Source organism: Lissotriton helveticus, chromosome 10 (genome assembly GCF_964261635.1).
Source record: "Lissotriton helveticus chromosome 10, aLisHel1.1, whole genome shotgun sequence".
In the NCBI taxonomy this organism is placed as follows: domain Eukaryota; kingdom Metazoa; phylum Chordata; class Amphibia; order Caudata; family Salamandridae; genus Lissotriton; species Lissotriton helveticus.
In genome coordinates this window covers 1,114,251,187-1,114,273,478 of record NC_136071.1, presented here as the reverse complement: position 1 = coordinate 1,114,273,478, position 22,292 = coordinate 1,114,251,187, and the positions used below count along the sequence as shown (strand labels likewise).

The 22,292-nt window shown below is 45.0% G+C and overlaps 1 protein-coding gene across 1 annotated transcript in view; it reads right to left on the bottom strand.

Annotated features, from left to right (window-relative positions):
- PIK3R4 (phosphoinositide-3-kinase regulatory subunit 4) overlaps window positions 1–17,111 on the bottom strand; it is a 195,447-nt gene extending 178,336 nt beyond the window's left edge. The window contains exons 1-4 of the mRNA XM_078663885.1: window positions 16,982–17,111; window positions 12,585–13,360; window positions 7,063–7,196; window positions 3,993–4,575 (exon numbers count right to left, since the gene is read on the bottom strand). Coding sequence (XP_078520011.1) covers window positions 3,993–4,575; window positions 7,063–7,196; window positions 12,585–13,314 — 1,447 coding nt within the window. The 5' untranslated portion in view covers window positions 13,315–13,360; window positions 16,982–17,111. The remainder of the gene's footprint in view (window positions 1–3,992; window positions 4,576–7,062; window positions 7,197–12,584; window positions 13,361–16,981) is intronic.
- Between the last annotated feature and the right edge of the window lie 5,181 nt (window positions 17,112–22,292).

Genomic DNA, 22,292 nt, shown 5'->3' with positions numbered 1-22,292 from the left:
GGCGTTGCGTGGCTGAGTGGCGTTGCGTGGCTGAGTGGCGTTGCGTGGGTGAGTGGCGTTGCGTGGGTGAGTGGCGTTGCGTGGGTGAGTGGCGTTGCGTGGGTGAGTGGCGTTGCGTGGGTGAGTGGCGTTGCGTGGCTGAGTGGCGTTGCGTGGCTGAGTGGCGTTGCGTGGCTGAGTGGCGTTGCGTGTGAGTGGCGTTGCGTGTGTGAGTGGCGTTGCGTGGGTGAGTGGCGTTGCGTGGCTGAGTGGCGTTGCGTGGCTGAGTGGCGTTGCGTGGCTGAGTGGCGTTGCGTGGGTGAGTGGCGTTGCGTGGGTGAGTGGCGTTGTGTGGGTGAGTGGCGTTGCGTGGGTGAGTGGCGTTGCGTGGGTGAGTGGCGTTGCGTGCCAGAGTGGCGTTGCGTGCCAGAGTGGCATTGCGTGGGTGAGTGGCGTTGCGTGGGTGAGTGGCGTTGCGTGGGTGAGTGGCGTTGCGTGTGTGAGTGGCGTTGCGTGGCTGAGTGGCGTTGCGTGGCTGAGTGGCGTTGCGTGGCTGAGTGGCGTTGCGTGGGTGAGTGGCGTTGCGTGGGTGAGTGGCGTTGCGTGTGTGAGTGGCGTTGCGTGGGTGAGTGGCGTTGCGTGGCTGAGTGGCGTTGCGTGCCAGAGTGGCGTTGCGTGGGTGAGTGGCGTTGCGTGGGTGAGTGGCGTTGCGTGGGTGAGTGGCGTTGCGTGGGTGAGTGGCGTTGCGTGGGTGAGTGGCGTTGCGTGGGTGAGTGGCGTTGCGTGGGTGAGTGGCGTTGCATGGGTGAGTGGCGTTGCGTGGCTGAGTGGCGTTGCGTGGCTGAGTGGCGTTGCGTGGCTGAGTGGCGTTGCGTGGCTGAGTGGCGTTGCGTGGGGGAGTGGCGTTGCGTGGGGGAGTGGCGTTGCGTGGGTGAGTGGCGTTGCGTGCCAGAGTGGCGTTGCGTGCCAGAGTGGCGTTGCGTGCCAGAGTGGCGTTGCGTGCCAGAGTGGCGTTGCGTGGGTGAGTGGCGTTGCGTGGGTGAGTGGCGTTGCGTGGGTGAGTGGCGTTGCGTGGCTGAGTGGCGTTGCGTGGCTGAGTGGCGTTGCGTGGCTGAGTGGCGTTGCGTGGCTGAGTGGCGTTGCGTGGGTGAGTGGCGTTGCGTGCCAGAGTGGCGTTGCGTGCCAGAGTGGCGTTGCGTGCCAGAGTGGCGTTGCGTGGGTGAGTGGCGTTGCGTGGGTGAGTGGCGTTGCGTGGGTGAGTGGCGTTGCGTGGGTGAGTGGCGTTGCGTGGGTGAGTGGCGTTGCGTGGGTGAGTGGCGTTGCATGGGTGAGTGGCGTTGCGTGGCTGAGTGGCGTTGCGTGGGTGAGTGGCGTTGCGTGGGTGAGTGGCGTTGTGTGGGTGAGTGGCGTTGCGTGGGTGAGTGGCATTGCGTGGGTGAGTGGCGTTGCGTGGGTGAGTGGCGTTGCGTGGGTGAGTGGCGTTGCGTGGCTGAGTGGCGTTGCGTGGCTGAGTGGCGTTGCGTGGCTGAGTGGCGTTGCGTGGCAGAGTGGCAGTGAGTGGCTGAGTGGCGTTGCATGTGTGCGTGGCGTTGCGTGTGTGAGTGGCGTGCATGAGTGGCGTTGCGTGGGTGAGTGGCGTTGCGTGGGTGAGTGGCGTTGCGTGGCTGAGTGGCGTTGCGTGGGTGAGTGGCGTTGCGTGGCTGAGTGGCGTTGCGTGGCTGAGTGGCGTTGCGTGCGTGAGTGGCGTTGCGTGCGTGAGTGGCGTTGCGTGGCTGAGTGAAACAGGCAGAAACGTAAATGGAGAGGGGGGTGAGAGTTAAAAGAGAGAGTGAAACAGGCAGAAACGTGGAGAGTTAAAAAAAAAAGCAAATGAATCTAAGCTGCGAGATGTGGCATAACAGAAGGATTGGTACTGCGTGCACCGCTGCTTGGGGTATCTGCGAGATTTGTGTAAGTAAATGGAGAGGGGGGTGAGAGTTGGAAGAGAGAGTGAAACAGGCAGAAACGTGGGGAGTTAAAAGAAAGAGGGAATGAATCTAAGCTGCGAGATGTGGCATAACAGAAGGATTGGTACTGCGTGCACCGCTGCTTGGGGTATCTGCGAGATATGTGTAAGTAAATGGAGAGGGGGGTGAGAGTTAAAAGAGAGAGTGAAACAGGAAGAAACGTGGAGAGTTAAAAGAAAGAGCGAATGAATCTAAGCTGCGAGATGTGGCATAACAGAAGGATTGGTACTGCGTGCACCGCTGCTTGGGGTATCTGCGAGATTTGTGTAAGTAAATGGAGAGGGGGGTGAGAGTTAAAAGAGAGAGTGAAACAGGCAGAAACGTGGAGAGTTAAAAGAAAGAGCGAAAGAATCTAAGCTGCGAGATGTGGCATAACAGAAGGATTGGTACTGCGTGCACCGCTGCTTGGGGTATCTGCGAGATTTGTGTAAGTAAATGGAGAGGGGGGTGAGAGTTGGAAGAGAGAGTGAAACAGGCAGAAACGTGAATCTAAGCTGCGAGACGGAGAGGGAGGGAGAGAGGAGGAAAAAGAGAGGGGGAGTGAGACAGAGGGAGGAACACAGTTAGAGTGAGACAGAGGAAGACAGGAGAGAGGGAGGGGGAGCTATAGATGTAGGGAGAGCGCGAGAGAAAGAGAGCGATAAAATTATGTGTATGCCGGGAGGGCTCAGTGCACGAAGCCTTCGGCTGCAGGGTCCTGTGATTAACTTCATGGTCAGTTTTATGTTGTTGCTGTCCCTCCAAGCGCAATGCCGCTGCCAGCAATACCAGCATCAAAGAAAACAAGACGGAGGGAAGAGAGGGGAGAGGGGAGAGGGGAGGGGGGAGGAGAAATGCGACACGGCGGGAAGGGGCAGGCAGGATGACTCAGGGGAGGGGGCGGAGCGGGGCAGAGCGGCATGTGGGTGTGAACAAGCCGGGCCTTTGAAGTGAAGCTAAGTTTCACTTCAAAGGTGTCGGAGGAATGCGGGCGGCTGTGCACGCGCTTTTAAGCTCAATGCACATGCGCATTGAGCTTAAAAGTCACGGGCACTGCAAGGAATCGCCACGATTCCTTGAAAGTTAGATAAAGTCTGGATGAGCCCCTATAGTCTCGCTTGCTCGATGCGCATGCGCATCGACAGGCGAGACCTAAAAATGATTCCAAATGGCTGACCCGCTCGCCCTTTGGAGTGAAGAACTAAGGGCTGCTTGGCACTATTTCTTCTCTGAAGAGTACTAACCATTCTGTAGTCGGAGTATTAAATACACTAAATCCTATTCATTTTACAGCTATACCAACACTGAGGTTGAAGGTGAAATCTAAGGTCTACTTCTCAACAGCGAGTACTAATACTTGTACAATCTACCTTTTGTATGTCAAAACCTCTCTAAACATATCTATTGATCTACACAAATTGCTATGTTTCACGCAGACAGAATGTTACTGGGTCTATCATTAGGGCATGATAAATGGAAGTCTTTTTAAGATGATGTTTTGGATACACAGAGAGACGTTTCAGAAGAAGCAAACAATGCCTCAGCTGTATTAGGTTGGGATGAGGGAAGCTTAAACGCTTCACCTGAAAACAGAGTTTGTTCATTGACAGAGGTCCACTTAGCCTTATGCTTCTTCACACGTTTTAAAATAAGTACCCATTCCATTGCTTAACTACTATGCCTAATAATGGGCTGAGACACCTATACCAAGGTATGAATCATTATTTTAAAAAACAAATGAGGCAATAAAGATAAACACATACTTAATTTACAGCTCCAGAATGTAGCTGGTAGTTTCCTGGAATTAATATTGTGCTATACTTTCACATTTTCCCCCACAGTTAATTATGCTAGTATTGTATCCAAAACTATGTAAATGGATAGAATTCAGTGGGGTTCAGATGAAAAGTGTTAACAGGCTAGTATAGTGTATTTTGGTATACTCTTTCTTTAGTTAATCTTCTCCACTGTTCTGCATCTTAATCACAGATTAATGAAATGTGAACCCCGGCACATGTACATTCTTACCAGCGTATGCCAGACGGACGATGGTAGCCTCATCCTGTGCCAAATGCGCAATACCAGGCAAAATGTATTCTGGGTAGATGTTGATATCATTGCGCGGGACCTCCTTCACCAGGGCTAGAACTTTTGTAAGCGTCCTCACTGCTTCTGCCCTCACCCGGGGCTCGGTGTCATTACTGAAATGTAACAGATAGGGTGTGATGCGATCTAGTAAAACATCAACACTCAACCGTGGTGCCAAATGGAGAACAAGTTCCAGTGCAGCGAGCTTAGAATCACAGCACTTAAGTGTCTGCAAGCACGATGTAATAACGGACACCAAAATGAGCAGCCCATTTTCCTTAGTCTCGCCCTCAGATTTCTCAGACTGATCATCACCACAGAGGTTGTGGATGATGTTGTCCAAGTCCTTGCGGATGACGAGTATTCGTTCATCTGCAAGCAAGAAGGTTTCTTTGGCAAACTGAGCCATATATGGCTGCAAAAAGGTGTAGAAGATCTCTGGGAAGGCATTCCCCCTCTGCTGTTTCAGGTAATCTTCAGCATCCATTCGCTTCTCTGGCTCGCGCTGGATCATTTGTGAAACCTCAGAAATTAATAGGGAGAAAAAGCACATATTTCACATCTCCACAAGGTAAAATTAATGTTTCCACAAATAAATGGGCTAGAATTGTGCCTTTTAATTGCGTATCTCTAGAAAATATTCAGGCATCCTGATACAGACCAACAACACAGGTGCTATAAGATATAAGATAGACCACAACAAGTAAGGAAGTATAAAAGGCAGAGAAAACAGGATATCTGAAGCATAGAAATTCTCTGAAGCACTTGCTCAATTTCAGGTGGTAGGACTTACTCTAGAAATCCTGGATAGCCACCCTGCATTGTTCAGCCCTCCCCCTTTAGAACTTTTCTTCCTTCTGAGAATTATTATTACATTTTGAATATTGGATTTAATTCTGTTTATGTCGCTTCTGCCTCACCTTTGAGGTAAAACCATTTGTTCTGAAGATATACTATGGACAACGCAAATAAACAACAATAATACTGTATAATGATCTACATGGTGGACTTTGCCTAACCCACATGCATTGTGTAAAGATGTGACATTTCTTTTATGGACTGCATGAAACAATCTGACATTATAATGCAAACTGATGTAAGCTATGAAACTTTTAAAATGCCAATAAAAATGCTTTATAAAAAAAGCCCTGTGATAAAACCATTGCTGCGACAATCTGATGTGCCTGTAGCCCTGTCCTCTTAACACTTTCAAACAGCAATCTGCAGTTTAAAACACCTTACAAAAATATTAAATAAACGTTAAGTTAGTTATATCCACACTACCAGCAATCCATTTAGAATCTGCCTGCAAGAAGTATTGAGCAAATAGGTTTTTGTAGCTTTAACAAACGTGGAGTAGCGTAATTGATAGATAAAAATATTCACCCTGCAGACACTCACCAAGGGCCGTGACAGTTATAAAACACTGCGCTCAGGATAGTGGAACAGGCTTGCAGTTAAATGAAACAGGCGTGGGATGCCACGTCACGAAATTAAAACAATAAATCACTGTTTTGAGATGGCATAAGCAGCGCGGCGAGCGTTCATCTGATGGTTTTAAGATCTATCAGTATGCCAGGGTAAGTGAAAGATATTTTAAGAAATTGGTGGCATATATTTTTGTTAAAGATCTATAGGATTTGTAATATAGTTAAGGGGCACACCTAGTTTTTTAGTATTATAGGAGACTGGGAGAGTATCAATGACGGTAAAAATTTAGGAATGTTAAACAGTTTTCAATTTAATAATGGGCCATTGCTGTTCCTTATGAAGCATGTGCTTTGTTATGAGAATACAATATACCTGGTTGGTAAAACTTGCATTAAATGAAACATTCTGTTTGTACCCCGAGATGCCCATGATGAAGGGAGTGTAATTTCCCGAAATGCATTGGGCCTTTTGAAAATAAATCTTGGCGTGACATTCATCCCATGCTTTCGAGCTTTTGTTGAAAATGGACGTTTGAAAGGATTGAATAAAATTAATTGAATTAACAAGAGTGAAAAAATGAACTGATAAAATTGAGTAAAAGTACAAGCAAATGAACTTAATTCATTGGATTCAATGTGATGGGCTGTGCAGCTTTGTGGAACCAAAATGGTTCCCTTCGTGGTGGAGGTCATGGTTGCAGCGCAACGAGACGAAGCGCGTAGAAAGCATTGCACGCCTTAACTGATCTAAAGACAAATTTGGTTAAAATTGTTGGAGCGTAAGGAGTACAAGAACATGGTGTGTATCTCATTCCCTCAGAATTTATGTGATGCAAGATCACTAAGAGCAGAATCGAGGAGTCCAATATCTGTGCTACAGGAAACTTCAGAGTACTGAACTTGAGGAGACTAATGTTTAGAATGAACATTTACAAAAAACAGGTCGTCACAGCTCTCCCGCTGCCCTCAGTTCTCATTTCATGCTATAGTTAAGAATACTTAAGTCACAGCCCACCTCCCTCTTCCTTTCCCATTTCCTTTATTTTGAGGTCCAGGCAAGACGTCGGAGCCACAAAAACACCAAAAAAGAATCCACCTAGTTGTTTTAGCGCTCTTTCATGCCCAGTTCCTTTATCCATAGTCAAGTCCAATCACAGAATGATGCCTAAACAGACATGGGGAAGGGCAACATCACCAAATCTATATACAATGTAGAGTGTCTAGAACACAAGGTGAGAGTCACCCAACATGCAAAAGCCTGAATCGAACATCTAGTGTTACATTCGGTTACCGGGCTAGCCAGTAAACAAGTTTAAGGAAAGGAACAACATTCATCAAAAGACCTCAGCTTTGAAGTAACTGCGGTGATACAAGGGACTCAATTTAGCTGGACATTGCAAGGTTTGTGCACGTTATTAAATCATGCACCAATATATTTCGTATAAAAAGTACTTCTTTTTAATTCCTTATTAGTCAAGAGCAACTTCTGTAAAAGGGAGAGAGGGAGAAATGTATGTAACAAATTAACAAATGAACGCAAATGGAAATAAAAATATCTCTACAAAAAAAAATACACTTACCAGATTTCTGATGCTAAGGTCTTCAATTTTGTTTAACAACTGTTCGGGAGAAAAATCCCCTTCTCTGTATGCCAAGAGCTGGGACAGGTCAAATAAAGGGACTCCTTCTGTAAACAGCTCAGCTATGACACAACCTGAAACACAAAAGAAAATGAGGTTTTACCTCTATTCTCTAGTTCATGCTCATGCACCAATCAGTAATTACTGTATTTACTTGAGGAACAGTGAACACTCCACCTCCTTCACTATCATTTAGGATGGATTTGTGAAGCTTGGGTAATAAAACTGAACTCTCAAAAAGTAATTAAAAGCATCCTACACAAAGAAAAGCAGTAAGGGGTCAGGGTGCACTTAGTATGAGAGTACTGAGATGAGGATGTCAAAAAAATGTACTCCGGTCCTTTGTACCGCATACAATCCACGTACAAATGAATCACATAAGACAATACACACCTGTTTATAGTCAACGGCTAGTCTCAGTAAAGGCAGATCTGACAGGGTGCCATGAAACTAATTTTAAATCATGGGCAGCCAGTGCACAAGAGTGAGGCTCTGGTGGCTTAGTGGACTAAAGCGTCCTCTGTAGGGGCCTGTGTATGACCTCATGGTCACAGGTTCAAATACCAGTAGGTCGACTCAGCCTTTCACCCTTCTGAGTACAATAAAATGAGTCCCATTGAGTTGGGTAACAATAAACATCTGTTATTCAGCACCAAGATAAGCTTGGGTGAACGTGCACTTTACAAATACACATGTTGTTAAGTTATGAAAAACACAAGTTCATGAACACATTCTGCTGCTGATATGAAGTTACTGTATTTTCAATTACCTAAAGCATAATACAACAATAATAACACTTTAAAAGTCCTCCCTTGCTAACAAATATAAGAAAGGGTAAATACAAAATGTGTGAACGAAAGATTTGCCATTGAGGAGAAAGTAGGATTCCATCTACACATCAGACGGAAGTAAGGTTAATTTCAGCAATGGCTCTGATATACCGCAGTTGCCTTACTGCTAATTGTAGTGCTGTTCCCTCCACCGACAGTGAAGCATTTTTCTTTAATTAGGCTACCATAAGCAACTGACTTTTAAAGGCATGCTTCTATATTGCCCCCCACCCCCAGTCACCAAAACCAGCTTTCTGCACAGCTTTCAGTCACTAATTGAGTACAGTCTTCAATCCAACAACTTCACTACTCTTGGCGACTTCAATTATCATTTGTAAGCCAATGATGACCAAGACAGAGAAACCCTCTTGGAAATTTCTTCAACACTAGGACACAGCCAACTCACTAAGGATTCCACACACTCAGTAGGTCACAACCACAATGGCCTCTTTACCAGTAATCCTTACATTACAGTTGAAGCGTTTCTCCTGCTCAGTTGTTCTGACCACCAAGCCATCATTTTTTAACTTCCCAAGCACGTTGAGTCTACTACTCGCAAATCCTGACACAAGTTAGACATTGACACACTACCCCAACTCTTTGCACAGAATCAACCTGCCTTCCATCCTAATGCCATACTAGCATCTATCTACTACACTGACTGATTTAATGCCACCTTCATTAAATTTGCTCCTCCCAATTCCTCGCACTACAACAGGAAGGAACCGTCTGCTCCTTGGTTCTGCAAAGCCTTGAGACTAGAGAAACAAGCCTGCAGAAGGCAGTAAAGGTGCTTGGGAAAGCACTACAGTGCGAAAGAAAAACACTCATACAAATTAGCATTAGCCAAATACAAAAATCTTCTCAAAGAAAAAAGTAATTTTTACACACAGATGATTGAAAATGCGTCCAACTCCAATACAGAACTTTTTCAGGTGGTCACTAAGCTTCCCTCTACCGCAAAAAACAATATGACCGCACATAGCCAACAGTTTTGTGATACTCTGGCCTTCACCTTCACGAGCGGAGACGTTTAAAGGCATGGGCAAAGTGGGCTCTGGCAAGGGGCCCCCTGAGAGATCTGGCTCTGTTCTCCACACAGTCCTGCCCTGAAGACCTTGAATGATTCTTAAACATAGATTGTTTAAAATACTATTTTCCTTTAATGTGTTTTTAATAAGAGTGATGTGTGGGAGTTTATGACAGATATTTTGCACAGAAACATTGTTTGTTTTTGAACACCATGCAACATCCATACAAAATGTTCCTTTTAGATCGAAAGAGGAACTCGGTCACAGAGATTATTTGCAATAATACTAGTGAGCTAACACACATCACTATCCCTGAATATTAGATAGAGACACATTTAGAATTTGGACCAGTGTGTCAGTGCAGTGTCGGTCACCTGGCCAAAGAAGGCGTGAAAAAGCTGAAATTTGATCATAAATGTAAAGCTTATTCTGAACAAGGGCCCCAAAAATATGTTTGGCCCAGGGTCCCCAAAATCCTTAAGATGTCCCTGTGGGGACCTCAGTCGGAGCAGGTCTACCCCCCCCTCTCTCTCAAGTTTCTCCCTCACTACACAATCAAGTAGCTTCTCTACTGCTCCAAGCAAAATCAGGCTCCACTGATGGCACTCCCCCCCCCCCCCACCCCCCACCCCAGGATAATCAAGCTTATACCGGAACTTATCTCCACCAATCTTTTGGCCATTTTCAACACAATGTTCTCATAGGGTGTGTTTCCAACAAGATGGAAACAAGCCTCCATCCTTCTGCTAAAAAAAAAAGACCAATCTTGGCCCTACCGATCCTAATCCTAAAGGACCTCGAGACCTAGCTCTTTGATGGAACTCAGTAAAAATTACAGGATTTGCGGAACCCCCTGCCCCCCTCCCCCACTCCCTCTGCACCCCTCCCCCACTCCCTCTGCACCTTAAGACCCGTTCTGGGTGCGCTTTACAAAACCCCTGATTGACTGAATCATTACCGTCCCATCTCACGTCGTTCCCCTCCTTGCGAAAATTGCTGAAAAAATCATAAACTTAAACTTTCAAAGTTTATCTAAGGCAACCATTTGCTGGACTCTACCCAGTATGGTTTTAGACCAAGGCAAAGCACCAAGTCGGACCTCATTAAGTCCACTGAAGAGATAAGAGCAGCCTTGGACAGAGAGGGAGTGGCCGCCCTCATTCTTCTTCAACTATCCCCCAGCTTCGATATGGTGCATCATAAGTCCGTGATCCACCGTCTGACCGCCATATGGTTAAAGACAAGGCCCTCGCCCTGCTAACCACCTTCCTTTCAGACAGGACCCAAAAGTTGAACTTGGGCCAATTTGAATCCTAACCTTTTACTCTGTCGTGCAGAGTCCCATAGGGTTCTTGTTGACCCCACCATTTTTCATATCTACGTCTCTGAACTGGCTCCTCCAATTAAACGTTTCACTCTACATCTTGCTTTTTATGCTGATGACACCCAAATGGAAGTCGTAGCCCTTGCAATTCAGGTCCCCTATGGTTCCAGGACTGTATGAGAGCAATCAGTCTCAGGGTGAGTAAACAGTGCCTGAAAAATCAGCTCTGGAAAAACTGAAGTAGTATTGTTCGGGAATCTCTTCCCCTCTTGATCTCCAGTCTGGTGGCCTGATAAGCTTGTCCCACACCCATTTCTGTGACCAAAGCCAAAAACCTGGGACTCTTTACTGATGACAGGCTCAAATATGGAGTTCAAGTCTCCACAGTGGTTTTGTCCTCCTTTCACACTCTAAGGGTGATCAGGAAAATTCTACCCTACATTCCTAATAAGACCAGGGAGAATGTGATCATGGCCTTAGTCCTGAACGCAACAGCCAGAATGATCCTTGACCTACCAAAATTTCACTTGATTGCCCCCGGATTCTGAAAGCTGCATTGGCTCCCGGTCCACAAGTGGGTCACATTTAAGGCCATCTGCTTGGCTCACAAAGTCCAATTCACTCCTTGCAGTGGTACATCCCCAACAGACTCCTACGTTCCACTGTGTCCAGAATGTTTGCGATATCCAGAGTCAGGAAAGCTATCTTGGGAGGTAGACGTTTTGTCGTCAGTACAGCCAAGCTATGGAATAGTCTTCCTGCTCACCTAAGAGCTATTCCATCCCTTCTTAAACTTAGGAAGGAGCTCAAAATGTGGCTCTTTAACAACTAAGATGGTTCTAATTCTGCATGCTTAAGTTCAGCTTGCGCCAAGACACCCATGGGTATTTGTGCGCTTTATAAGTTATTTTAACATAACATAACAATCAATGGCTCAAAAAGCATCCTTCCTCTTGTTTTAAAACTATTGTGTGCTCATATTTGGGAGACAACTTGAACAAGGTGGGTCACAACGGATATCAGTATTGTAAGCAAGTGGAAAAGACGCTATTCCTTTTTAATATACTTGCCAGAGTGATAAAGCAAAATGCCCTCAGTCTTAAAATATACTATGAGATTACGTTCTCAATTAAAAATGTCTCCCAATGGGCTTGAAATGGTCTCAAGGAATGTAACACACTCTCCTAAACTCTGTTCTGTGGAAAGGCTCTCAACATGTCCAAATCCAGACCTAGAGCAAATGTTCCAATTCATAGGACACAAAGAAATCAAAACCTAGTTCATGCAACTGACAATGACGTATGTTTCGAAAAAATAAGACAGTTCATAGTAAAGGCTATCAACCTAACAAGAACATGTACTAACTAAAACATGTGTGGGAACGAGACCCTCTGGTTCTCCATCATCACCTTCAACTACAGAGCAGCCTGCAGTCTGTTTCGCAAATGGATAAAAAGGGCCAAACACGTGAACCTCCAAATATTTATTTCATCAGGATTACAAAAAGTAATGGAATAGCTGTCTTCTAGAATGCTACAATTCAAACACACTCAGTGACAATTCTGGCTACCTAAACAACAATATATATATCCACTAAACACAGAGCTTTGGGCTGTCATAAAGTAGGTATATCTAGCAAAATATCTTTCCAAAATGACAAGCATGGCTGATCTACAGGACTTACTGGCAACACCAAAGTACTCAAAAACTGGAAGTTGTATGGAAGAGATTACCTATGGAATCTATGGCACTGTTAATGGTGGCTATTGGTGACAGTCAAGATCTAAACTAGTGTAAGCCACTGGAAATGGCAATGTCTGTGGATGCAGATTTATTTAAACATATTAGTATTTTCCAGGACCAAGCATGAAAAAGAGGTGGACTAGAAGAGGAATTGCAGATAAATTACAGGTTCAAAGCATTATGTTTGCAGTGAGCTTTTAGTGATAAGAATAGCTTGCACATGTTAGCCAATGAGAATGATCGCTTTCTGACAACAGTTCACTAGCAATGCTGTGTGGTTACTAGGAGACAACAAAAATGTGTGGGTCCTCTAGGGAAGGAAAGTCAATGTCCCGTACCAGGAGAACTTGGAAAGCTAATCCACCCACATACCACCTACATTCTATACTGAAGATCACTGGGTGGTAGTGGCCAAAGCAGTGTCAGGGAGAAGTGATCAATTTTTTAAGCACGACAACTTGCAATTTTTTTACACAAACTTACAAAATAGGCATAAAGCACAAATTGTGTTCTTGTTTATCAATGGTACAATACCTGCAGAGAAGATGTCCATTGCACGTTTCAAATCTCCCCTACTTCGCTGACTGTTGTTCACCAAGTCAACCAGTGGGGTTGAAGCATCTTTCAGAGACTCAAGGTCAGTGGCAAACATACTACCCTCTACAAAACGCTCTGGGGCAATATAGCAGGTCCTTCGTCGGGATGTGTCAAAGAAATAATTAAAGTCTGCTGGATTATCTTCAGGGAGATAGGTTGGTTTAAAACTGGCAAAATCAGTTAAAAGAACCCAGTTCCAACTTGTCACCATCACATTTTCAGTCTTGATGTCTCCATGACGAACACCGGATTTGTGGGCTTGGTCCACAGCTGTCAATATTTGGAATGCCAGCCACCTCTTTTCAATGTTGTTAAGGAAGGGTCGGGTGCTGATTCGGTCATAAAGATTGTCTCTCACATACTGCCGAAACAGCATTGCAGCTTTTTCAGACAAGGTGCTCTTCTGGAATGGAAGGCAGTTCTGGGCCGAGCACAGTCTTATTTTAATCTCTTCAACCTCTTGCTTGTATCTGGGGAGTGGTAAAGATGGGTCCTGGATTGCAAACACTTTCACTGTCACAAGACCTTCTCTATGCTTGGCGCGTGCTACTTTGAAAAACCGAGTACTCCCAAGACTTTTGTCATACTCAAAGTCATGTATATCAGAGAAGTAGCTGTCAACAGAGAGGATCTGAGAAGGCGCAATCCCAGCCAACTGGTTCCCCATGGTGGCAGCAAGCCTGTATTAAGTAGTAAATATAAAAAGCCTATATCTGAAACATAAAAAGAGTATAAAAATGTGTTAGGGCAGTAAGACAAACATATTCAACATTATTACATTTATTTACTGGAGGACAAATACTAAATATTTAGTGGACCTATTTGACCCCATAAACTAGAAATAATAAAAAAACATTTGTTGTGGTTGGACTAATTTCTGATCAAGTAAACTCGCAGGCGCTGACATTAAATCCAATACAGCTACAACGGTATGAGCCTCTAGAAATCCAAATGAAGGAAAACTGCTAAAATGGACTTATTACGTTTGTTTTATTCACCCTCGTGTTAATATTGAATGGCTAAAGAATGTCTGCAGAACATTCTATAATTTTGTGAGGTTAATTCTTTAAGAAGTAGAACTCTCTTTAATTCAAAATGATAGTGTAGAATGTTTCACTATCTGATGTCATCAAACAAAAGGCATACTTTAGGATTTGCTAGAATTAAGTGTGTTTGGGGTGGTAGCGCAAGTGATTTTAACTTAAATACGTTCCCAAATCACTTATGCAAAAGAAAACACCCATTGAATGAGATTCCTTACATTTGAAGCAGTGAAAAGAAGAACCCAGCAATTGAATAGGGCATCAATACATATTGTTCAGTCTAAATGAAAAGCTCTGTTGACCTGAGTCAATAAACAATGTAACCGTTCATGCAGAGATTTACATCTCCACATGATCGCACTTTAAACTTTTTAATAATTCACAAAGATTTCCAAAGGTTTGTTTGGAAAGCTGCGACTGGTGCAGGTTTCCCCACACTCCAGGTGTAAAAACAGGCAGTCATAAACCCATCTACCATTACCAGGAATACTTCTGTGAATTGCTTGGAGGTGCAAATGGGGGTATTTTCAACAGAAACATATGTTTATATCTGAAAAAACCTTTTTTACTCGGGACCGTGTTCCAAATTGTCTTTCCTGAAAGCAGATCAAAGTAGCATAGGCTACTAAATGCAGGTACATTTTTCAAAGCGTATTATAACAGCATGACATGTTAACATAAATTATACTTCCTTACTCCGAAAGCCCAACAGGAGAATGATGCCTATATAAATATAGTGTCTAAATAATCAATTAGGATGCAAAAGCCACCTTTTACAAGCTATTGTGTCCACTCTAGGACGTCAGACAAGATTATATTTTACTATGTTTGCAGCCAATACCAGAATACACCGCACACAATAATACTGTACATTATGACAGAGAATACAAATAGGAGCAACTGTGTGATAAATTCTGAGGATAATTAACGTATTTTGACAATTTATCTAAAAACATTTAAAGAGTGTATTAAACCTGTGAGGCACCTAAACCTCGATCTGCTCAATACCTCAAGACAAGGTACACCTTAACCGTTCTCTGCATCAGGCATGTGTGCTCAAAAGGACTTAATGATTATTTTTCCCGCAACAGTACTTCTCTGTAGAGACATTCACATGGAGAATTTTTTTTAAAGGACATATCAAAATGGTGGTGACAGCCAACCACTCTTCTGTCAGGTTTGCTAACCCAGTCACAACTAAGTCTCACAATTTCTGGTGCAAACGTATGAGTAGAACCAACGAGTATAGATCAACATTCCCAGTATCATTTGTATTAAGAATTTCACAAATAACTAATAATCACTACAATATGAAGAGACAAAAACTGAAATATTTTTAAGCTGTCTATACTCAGATCAGTTCAAATTTCTGGGATGATAATAACAAATGGAAATGATAAAAAAACAACAGAAAGTTGTCCTCTTAAACATACAATGGGACAAAGGGATTACAGTGTGTTTACATGTTGGTCTATTGTGCTGACGTAATTGACCTAGTTCCTCTCCTGGTGGTCTTCAGGGGAAACTTTCATTACATGGAAGGGGATAATTTGGCCAGTAGATTGATCAGACGATTGTGTTGTGACATCAGTGCTAACCGTCTCCTGCATAACTACCCATCCCACTGCACCACAGAGACCTTAGCCATTGTTAAGTGCATTTGTAAAGCATAATATCAACTGCAAGGGTTTAGGAGACTACGCCCTCCTGACCACAGACTGAGGTGACCATTACTGCCTGATTTTGCTGGACCTCTCAGCTCCCTTTTCAACAGTCAACCATTCCACTAACCTCCGCACCCCGAAGGCTCAAATGGAATTCACTGCAAATATCCTCCACTGGTTCTCCTTCTAAACTTAACACTGACACTAGTTTCTTAACATGGCCACTTCCGGGTCCCAATAGATCCCTACCACCTGTGGTAACTGTATGGAACCCCATGGCTCCATACAGTTACCTATCATGCTCATCCTCTACATGTAGCTCCTTGAGGCTCTACTCATAGATAACAACATGACGATTCATCAATATGTTGACATTAAACAACTTAATCGTACAGTCCCCTCTGCCTCAGGCATACAAAGCCTCAAACATTTCCTGCACATCAGCCAGACCTGGATGTTCAAAGCCTACCTGAAGCTCAACCCAACCAAGACAGAGCTCCTTATTTGCCAAGAAAAACAAGCAAAAAATAATACAAACCGGGCTCAATTACATGCACCTTAATGACTTCAAACTCCAACTTCCATGCCAAAAAAACAAAGATGACCCAGTAGCAGCTCTCTCCTTAAGATGTGTAACCGTTTCTTGCAGAAAACAACTTTGATAGCCCTTAAATTGTCCCATCTGGCTTGTAATAAAGCCCTGCTCCATGACCTCCCAGACTTCACAGAGGCCCCCTTAAGGGCATCCTACACAGCACGTCTCATCTAGGTCTTGCAGAAATAAGATCACATCACCCCAATCCTGATGGAACATCAGCAACCCATGCTGGCCCAAACCATCTTCAAAACCAACTGCATCATTAGAAAGACAACAAGAGAAGCACCCTCCACGTACCTTGCGGACAAGCACCCCATCTCTGTTGGCTCTTGGCACACCCAGCCAAGACACCATCAGATTGGAGACCACAAACTATAAAGAATTAAAAAAACAGGCAACAGACCTTCTCTATGCATCAAGGATCTGGAACGCCATGCCCGTATCCAGCAGGACTGCCTCAACACTGCTCCAATTTGGGACTACGTTATAGTGGCACCGCTTTAAAGACATGACAGCACAAAGCCTCCCAGAACCCAGCTACCTCTTCAATCACTCGCTGCCTGTATTCCTGCCTTTAACCCTGTACAACTCTCTACTGCCTAGGTTTGTGCTATTAAAATAGCACAAACATAGACTCATCTTCCTTCACAGACAGTGCACTTCAGAGTACACTGCATGCAAAGGTGCAAAAATTCAGACATGTTGCTTAGTCATATTTGGCAATTACTAGATTGTTATTAAGTAGAGGAGCGATGGTAAATATCAAATAGTACGTTATTGCAGTACTTTTTATATAAAGATTACCACTTAAGATGTAGATAATAATGCTGAAGTTCTTTTAATATAGTAATATATCTAATGATTGCACTATTATCAATGCACAACAAATGAAAAAGTTAAAGTGCTCTTTCGCCTTAAGGAATGTCAGCTTCTCTTCGAGCGAAAATCTGACAGACTACAAATACAACCTGAAACTACTATTTGAATAAACAGATCTGCTTTAGACAAAGTGACAACCTGTCTACTTACAGGGCCGCCCGTGAATTCAGCCTAATGTCTCCGGTCCATTGTTGATCTTTTCACGGATGTCATTTGCCTGTAAAATCCAGTACTTCCGGGTCGCATACCAAACAGATCCCATTGCACAACATATTCTGCGAGTCGTGTGAGAGTGGGCGGTACTGGTAATGTGCAATGAGGGCAATCATTGGATCAATTGGCGGCACCTCGGCCAATCCTAGTGCGCAGCAAAGAATTTCAATGTGCTGATTGGTTGCGGAGTCTGCACTTGCCTCCTGTCCTACCGTTCTTCAGAGGATAGATACTATGCCCCTTGGTTCAGCCCCCCACTCCCCAGGGGGAGATGGGCGACTGCTGCGTAGCATGTCTAGCACTAGGGCGGCCTGGCCGATGAGAGGGTCAACAAGGGGGATTCCATGGGGGTCAGCAGGGGGGATTCCACGGACGCCCAGCGCATGGCGAGGGTTGGCCGGTTAGAGGTTGCACGTTACTCGACTAGATGTGCGGCAATTATTTTATTTGTTTGTGCGTGATGGTGTGGCGCGGGCTTTGCCCGGGGGCGGCGGCGGCGCCAAGAATAAATAAAAGAGGAGAGTATTGCAGGTGTGCAAATGATGGGGGTACAGCGCGGGGTTGCGCGGGGCGGGGGCGACAATTGTGGGCGGATGCGGGAGGCCCCGCAAGGGGTACAGTACTGGCGGGACAGGTTGCAAGAGGCAAGAGTGAAGGGGATTGTCTTCTAGGGGGGGCAAAGGAATGCTGGGGGGGAGGGGGTGAAATGGCGCGGTGAGGGAGGGCCACGGTGGGGCGAGCCACACAGTAGAGACACTACAATTGCTTCCAAAGATACACCAAAATAATGAAGGACTTTCCCAGCAGCTGTGTCTGTCATCGCGATTACTCGGTAATTCTCGGCAGGTTAATATCAGCCGAGCAAGGGCTGTAATTTTAAGTAAGAGGCAGAGTGGAGCCTCGGGCCTCTTAGAAGGGTTGAAAGAACAGAGTATCGTTAATGCGCAGATGGTCTTCAAAGACCGGTTGGGTACTTGGGGGGGGGGGGGGGGGGGCAGGGGTGGCAGGGAGAAAGACAATAAGGGGTTAAGGATGTGTCATAGGCACAGACGGAGAGGCTGCCGCACGGGTTGGGAGGGGGGGCAAAAAAAATAAATAAAAAATAAACTGCGGCCTCAATTCTTCCATAAAAACAAAAACTTGTGTGGTCTGAAGTTATTGGGATTCGGGTGGTGCGACCATGTGGGGGGTGCCTCTGCTGGGCAGGCTGGTTTTATCTGTGGTTTGGATGGCGCTTTTCTTGATGGGAGAGTGATCATCTTTCGGCTTGGCCAAGGCTGCTGGCTGATCCATGGTGGTGTACAGTGGACGATGCTCTAACCCACTCACGACTCGCAGTCACGGCGGCGGTCGGAAGGACCTGTTCACAAGTGACAGCCGGTCTGTCACATGGCCGAGACGCGTGAGCTGTAGTGGTCTGTGGCTCGTCCTTCACGCTTATTTTTTGGCAGTTTAATCTCTAACTGAATTATGAGTTAATCTCTCAGAAATGGGAATTACTATCTGGCGGGATTCTGCGTAGTAGTCCCAGTTATGAAACTATTCGTGTTTGGTGCTGGGCAAGGTTCGAGGGAGGGCGTTGAGTAGGTAGCAGAGGAAAGGGGGGGAACGATGCCCTGGCAGGAAAGCATTGGACCCGAAGTCATTTAAATACATGTTATGTCTCCACAAGCTCTGAAATTGGGCACGGACCACCTTACAATTACTTGAAGCCCTTTTAAGAAGAAGGATCAGCTGAAAAGTATTTATCATTATTTCAGACAATACCAGATTACGATAAAGCGGTATTTTCCAACAGGTGTAAGAATAAAAAATATGCTAGCATTCGCGCCAAGAACTTTCAATTATATTAAGGACATGACGGCGAGGATAAAACATTTGCTAGCATTTGCGCCAAGAATGTTCAATTCTTTTAAAGAAACAGAGGCGAGGATTATGCTTTGCCTTTACTGGAAAATATACAGCAGCCAATAAAAAGTTTTTAACGTAAAGAAAAAACGATATTTCCCAAAATGACATGGTAATGCATCAATAACCATTGAGACTAGCCCTATAAATGACGCTCTTCTTACGAACACTTCCTCTTTCTTTGCCCAACGAGCATTGTCCATGAGTTAATTGTTCGTTGTCAAAGAAACTAGAACTTGTCGAAAAACAGCAAACAGTAATGACGCAGACTCAACTGCAGACTTCGCGGGTGATGACTTTATAATACGCCTTTCAAGAAGAACAAAGCGATCCTTTATTCGCCTTTCTGTTCTGCTCCTGATATAGACACCATACTCGTAATAACTGTGATCAGCAATCTAAGGGTGGGTAAAAAAAATTACAGTTATCAACAATAAATGTACCTTGGGCGGGATAATCCTCGCCTCGGTGTCCTTAATAGAATTGAAAATTCTTGGTGCGAATGCTAGCAAATTTTTTATTCTATTACAGGACCGGAGGCTTCGGATTATGCTAGTCTAATGCTTATCTAGCAACATCGCCCACAGGTTTATAATAAAATTGTTTAAATGTAGAGGTAGACGACCAATCAGCTGCTCTTATTACATCATGTATACTGGTACATAACATAAAGGATTTTGAAACCATAGCGCCTCTTACGGAGTGTGCTCCAAAGAATCTAGTGTCAATGCCTGCCTCTATCATTATATATCTGAGCCACCTGGCAATAGTAGCAGAGTAACAAGCTTAAAAGGATTTTGTAAAGCAATCAACAACCTTGAACAACCAACCGGTCTGATAGGTCGGGTACATTCCTCATAAACTTTGAGACATTTCACTACGCACAATTTATCATTCAAAGGAAAAGCATTGTAATCAATGGACCTCAAAAAGGTCTTGGTCCGTGCAGACTTACAAATGATACCCCCTCAGGAGAAAATATTCTACTATCTAAATCTAAGACTCTAACATCAAAGACACGTCGGCATGCAAATAAACAAAGAAGCATAGCTAATTTAGCTGACAGGTGTTTCCTGGAGAGCAGATCATTTCTAGGCCAATTATCAAATACATTTAGAACCTTAGACACATCCCATAAAGAAGAATACTTAGCTTTAGGTGGGTTTGCTCTACGGATACCTTTTAGCGGTTTACACACCACCGGGTGCATACCTACCGGTCTCTCAGCTATCTGCGCATGTCCAGCCAAATTATTAACTGACCTGTATGAAAAGCCATCAGCGGCTTTCTTGGATAGAAAATTCACAATTTGTGGGATGTCTGCCTTCTCCAAGCACCAACCCAACCATGCTCACCATGCTGAACAGTATTGTTTCCTAGTGGAGGGAGCCCAGGCCTGTTGGATGAAGGTTGAAGCCTCTTTTGAAATTCCCGGCAACGACCATTGTTGCCTGAAAGCCTCCAGGCCATCAAGGACAGCTGCCCGAGAGGACTACAGCGTGCAATTCTCCCCGAGGGCTCTGGAGCATCATCTGGGACCACGGAAGGTGACGAGGGAAGTCGCACTCAGTTCCAGCAAAACTGGAAACCAGGGTTGGCGCTTCCATACCGGGGTGATTAGTACAATCTCCGCTCTCTGCAGAACAATTTGGTTCGCTACTCTGGGAATTAAGACAAATGGAGGAAATGCATAATTGAGTGTCTTCGACCAAGCCTGCGTGAAGGCATCCGTGGCTTTCGCCAGAGGATCCAGTCTCCAACTGAAGAATGTCTCCAGTTGACGATTTAGCCTGGAGGCAAAAAGAGGTCTATGTGTAAGGGCCCCAAATCAACTGAGTCAATTGGAAGAGAGATGGATGGAGCTTCCAGTTTCTGTAATCCTTCAAGTGATGGGAGTTCCAATCCGCTATTGTGTTGTCTTGCCCCAGAAGGTATTCCGCTATCACCGTTATTTGGTGAGCCAGGTAGTAATGCCAAAAGTCCTTGGCGATCTCCGCCAACATCGGGGATCTCGTCCTTCCCAGCTTGTTTATATATCTCACGGCAGAGATGTTGTCCATCCTCAGGAGGATGCAAAAAGATACCTTCCTGGGTGAGAGAGTGCGAATCGCAAATGATGCCGCCAGGAGCTCGAGACAATTGATGTGTAACGTTAACTCCTGGAGAGACCATCTGCCCCCTGTGGCAATCTCCCTGCATCATGCTCCCCAACCCGACCGGCTGGCATCAGATTCTATGACTACCTCCGCATCAGATTCTATGACTACCTCCGGGCAAGAACCGAAAATTGCCCGGCCGTTCCATGCATCCACGTGGGCTAGCCACCATTTGATTTCTTCTCGGACCTCGTCTGTGAGTGGAACTTGGTCTGTGTAAGAAAGACCCTTCTGCAGGTGTTGGATTTTCAGACGTTGAAGGGCCTGGTAATGTAACGGCCCCGGAAAGATTGCTTGTATGGAAGAGGCTATAAGGCCCACCAAACGTGCAATCGCCCGTAGGGACATGACCTGTTTGGCTAGGGTTGTCTTCAATTCCTTCTTTAGATCTTTCAATTTGGATTTGGGCAACTGGAGTTTAGCTGTCTGAGAATTGATTACAAAACCTAAGAACTCCAGTCATTGCGCTGGGACCAGAACAGATTTCGCCTTGTTTATCACAAAACCCAGGTTCTCTGACAGGTACATTGTCTTCTGCAGATGTTGGACTGCTAGGGAGACGGAGGGAGCCATTATCAGAATATCGTCCAGATAAATTATTAGACAAATACCCTGCTCCCGGAGGTGTGCGGTCACTGGCTGCATCAGCTTGGTAAAACACCAAGAAGCCGGGGAAAGACCGAAAGGCAACACCAACTATTCCAGCCATCTGCCTCCCCATTGGAACTGCAAGAAGTGCCGGTGAGGGGTGTGGGGGGGAGATCGGAACCGTTAGGTAGGCATCCTTGAGTTCTAGACGGACCATCCAGTCTTGTTGCCTCAAAATGTCTGTTAGAAGCTATATCCCCTCCATTTTGAAATGCCTGTACAGGACAAACTGGTGGAAATATTTCAGGTTCGGAACTAGTCTGTGGCTCCACCTCTCTTCTGAACTAGAAAGATATTGCTGCAGAAACCCTCGGGTTTGTCGTCCCAATAAGCTATTGCGCGTTTCTCCAGCAAGTCTCCTATTTCTTGATCTATAAAAAATGACGTCTTTTTGGGGAAAAAATAAAGAAGGAGGAGAAGTGTTTTGCATAGGGGTGTGGGCGTGGGAGTAGGGACGACACCAGGTAGTGAGGTCAAAGATGGTTTTATTTTTATAGGTCTCAGGGGTTTGGACATAAACGTCTTTCGGTTCCGCA